Genomic DNA, 3,385 nt, shown 5'->3' with positions numbered 1-3,385 from the left:
GTGTTTTTTTTTCTTTTTGTCTGTAGCAGCTGGAAATAAGGCTGATGGGAACAGAGTTTGAGTGTCGATGTGGGCTCATCGCTATGAGCAACACGATTCATTTTTTTCAAGTGTTGATATAAAAACTATTGATCAGTGCAGCCTTAAATGAAAATGAAAACTGCAGTGTAGGAGTCGGCCGCTTGTCAAAGACCCTTCAGACACTATTTGGTTTAATATAATAATGAACAAATGGTCTAAACAAGAGAAGAAATACTGCCCTGCTACTTCAAAGGCCAGGCAAACTTAGACAAGTGACAGGGGTCCGACAATCTCTATAATTAAAGCGGGATTCTCTGGTGTTAAGGAGATAATTCTGATCAGCGGCTAAGTCATGACTCTAATAAATGTAGGAGTCTTGGTGTGTGTCTCTGGCTTTAATTTTCTCAGAATCAAATCATTTAAGCTACTCCACACCTGAACCAGCACTTCATTAGCACAGCACACTGTTTGTTATAACTAATACAACACAAAAAAACAGCACAAAGTTAGTATACAGTACATCCTTCAGGGCCTGGACACTCTTCATCTAAAATGATAAGTGTTCACAGACTGTTTATTCATTACTTGCATCACATGTTCAACACTGAATATCATATAAATTGTTTTTTTACATTTTCATTTGTGTCAAAATTAAACAAAGCACGTGAGCTTTAAAAGTGTTGGTACTGCAGGTGTGTTTTCATCAAAAACACAGGAACAAGACGTTTTCTTGTTCGTGAATCGTCGGCAAAGCTGACGTTCAAACGCCGGATTGTTTGCGTCCACGTTTGCTAGCTTGCAAGCTATATTTCATGTGAAACAGTCAGCAGGACCATACATCACTTTGTTCATGTGCATCTTTGCTCCACAGCCACTACAAGAGTAAAATAACATACACATGAGATCGACATCAATCTTTTCTTTTTACTGTTGGAGAAACACTCAGATTGTAAAGACTTTAACATGTGCTCTTTGGGAAGCCTGAAAAGAATGAAAGCCCCAGTTTCTCCCGCCACAGCAGTGATGGAGTCTAGTTTCTGCCTTATTGGGATGGTTTCTGGTTCCATTTTGGATCTGACTCTTTGTTGAAATAATATATTAAGCTCTGTGAATCCCTTTTTAACCTTTCATTTTTGCTCCGTTTATTACCCTCTTCTTTGCATTTCTGATATCTTAAGAAGGACAAGAGCTCAGCCCACAGGTGGGGTTACACCATATTCTGTAAACCATCAGACTCAGACAGTTTGAACATCCTCGATTCCTTTCCTCGACTTGAAAGTGACATCAATTCAACATGACGTGTTCCACAGCTGCATCATTTGTTACTGTATTTTCTGATCTCTATCAGATGAGCAGAAGTGTTCAACCCAATTTACAGTATATGTTTACTCGTAATTCAATTCATAATGTGACAATGATTTATGTTACACACTGTAAACAGTCCATATTTGTCGGTTTCGCTTCCGGCGTGGTTTGTGTATTCCAGCTGCGTCACGTCTCTTTTATACGCCAGAGAGACTCCCGCAAAAGATACATTGAGGATGCATGGCTCCACCGGAAAGCCTGCTCTGTCCTCGAGACGCATTTTAGGAATTGAGACATCCTTCAAGATGGCACCCTGAGATCGATTCCCGGGTCACAGGCAGGAGGACGGAAGAGTCTCAAAGTAGAGAAATGAGATCGGCCTTCTGTGACTTATGGCGGGGCAAGTTTGCCTCCAGGTAACTTTAAATTAATGATGCATGCAAAACGTCTGCAATTAATGTAACTGTTGTTCACAGAATGATAAATTTGGATTAATTTGTTTCCTGTGTTGCTACAGCAAAGCCCCCAAAATGAGGAGCAAACACTTTTTTCCTCACAGGAAACATTACAGTACAGGGTAAATGAATGTCACAAAAGGGTGATCAATTATGTAGTGAAAGCAACTGTTCACAATAAAATGAAAAATATGTCTTTTATTACCCTGAATTTGCTTTGTTACTCCAAATATCCAGTCGGCTAGTAAATGACAGGTGGAATAATGTTCTGATTTCTGAGATTCATGTTGAGGTTGCTGTGTGGAAGTCTCAGGGAATCATGCAAGTAGTCCTGAGGTCACACATGAGATTAGTTTAGTGTCACTATTAAGTATAATTATCTTGTTCTGTAGCCCGACAGCAGCCTATTGATCCTGCTGGCACTGACAGAGCTGTGTGAGTGTGGAGCAGCAGGGCTGCAGCCAGGGCCTCCATATCAGCTTCCCCGCAGTTAACTGGCTCTCCACAGGCTTCACCGACCTCTGATGCGTCTCCACGGCCTCCTTCATCACAGCCAGGATGGAGTGAAAGGCCGGCTCGTTGTCTGGAGTCAGCGGTGTGGTCTCTGATGGGTCCCTCGAGAGATCGAAGAGCAGTGGAGGATCGTGGTAGGTCACGTAATTTGGTGTGCAGAAGCAGACTTGCGTGTGGAAACAGGCCATCTTGTCCTCTGGGTAGAAGTTCTGAGTGAAGTAAAAGGCTTTCCACACAGAGCTACCTGAGGAAATAGAAATAAAACCACTGAATGTTACACGTTTTGCCTCCAGGCAGTCAGTTTGTTGTGTGGTCAGTTTGCCATGTAGATGAGCTTTACTTAATCTAATGGCTGCTGGGAGAAGGAAAGCTACAATGTGAAGTTGTGTTTTGTGAAATACTATAGGTTGGAAAATACTGGACACTAAAATAAATGCCAGTATTCAGTGTGTTTATGCGAGCCATTGGCTACCAGCAAGACTGTAAATAGTCCACCTTAAAACGGAGAGGAGTGAATGAAGCCATCTATGTGAAACTGTATAATCAGGAGTTAAACTGGAACAGCCATCTCTACACCGAGGTGGGCGTCTACAACACCACTTATCAGCGACTTATTATGCAGTTTTGAAGCCTCTCCTCGTGCATTCACACCTCGAGTCGTGTGAGTTTTGGGCATGTGGCAGTTAGAACTGAGGAAGCCTATCAGATGAAGGTGAAATATTGTTCAGAACTTTCTACTGAAGCTTAGCATTGCCAACCTGAATGGCTAAAAAACTAGAGAGATTAGCGATGGTTCACTTTACAAGGTATTTCTTATTTTCCCATTGGACAGCTCAGCTGCCGTCGGGGACAACTTGGGGTTCAGTGTCTTGCCCAATGATGCATCGACAAACTTGCGATTAGCGGACAACCTGCCCTACTACCTGAGCCACGGCTGAAAGAACAAATGAAGCTGGTCCAAAAAGCCCATAGAAAGCCCTGAATGACCGAGCTCCATCCAATCTTAAAAACCTTATGGTAATATATTATCCTAATGGAGCACTTTCCTCTCCGAGAGCAGTCTTTAGCTGTCAGGCTCCTCTCCTGTGGGA

At 42.5% G+C, this 3,385-nt stretch overlaps 1 protein-coding gene across 1 annotated transcript in view; it reads right to left on the bottom strand.

Moving 5' to 3' along the window:
- Window positions 1–533: 533 nt before the first annotated feature.
- The window catches only part of sts (steroid sulfatase (microsomal), isozyme S), a 17,823-nt gene continuing 14,971 nt past the window's right edge, over window positions 534–3,385 (bottom strand). The window contains exon 10 of the mRNA XM_008284092.1: window positions 534–2,538. Within this exon, the coding sequence (XP_008282314.1) occupies window positions 2,186–2,538 (353 nt within the window). The 3' untranslated portion in view covers window positions 534–2,185. The remainder of the gene's footprint in view (window positions 2,539–3,385) is intronic.

The sequence above is a fragment of the Stegastes partitus genome, unplaced genomic scaffold (assembly GCF_000690725.1).
Source record: "Stegastes partitus isolate 25-593 unplaced genomic scaffold, Stegastes_partitus-1.0.2 Scaffold345, whole genome shotgun sequence".
Lineage (NCBI taxonomy): Eukaryota > Metazoa > Chordata > Actinopteri > Pomacentridae > Stegastes > Stegastes partitus.
The sequence above is the reverse complement of the archived record's forward strand: the minus strand, read 5'-3'. Positions and strand labels throughout refer to the sequence as shown.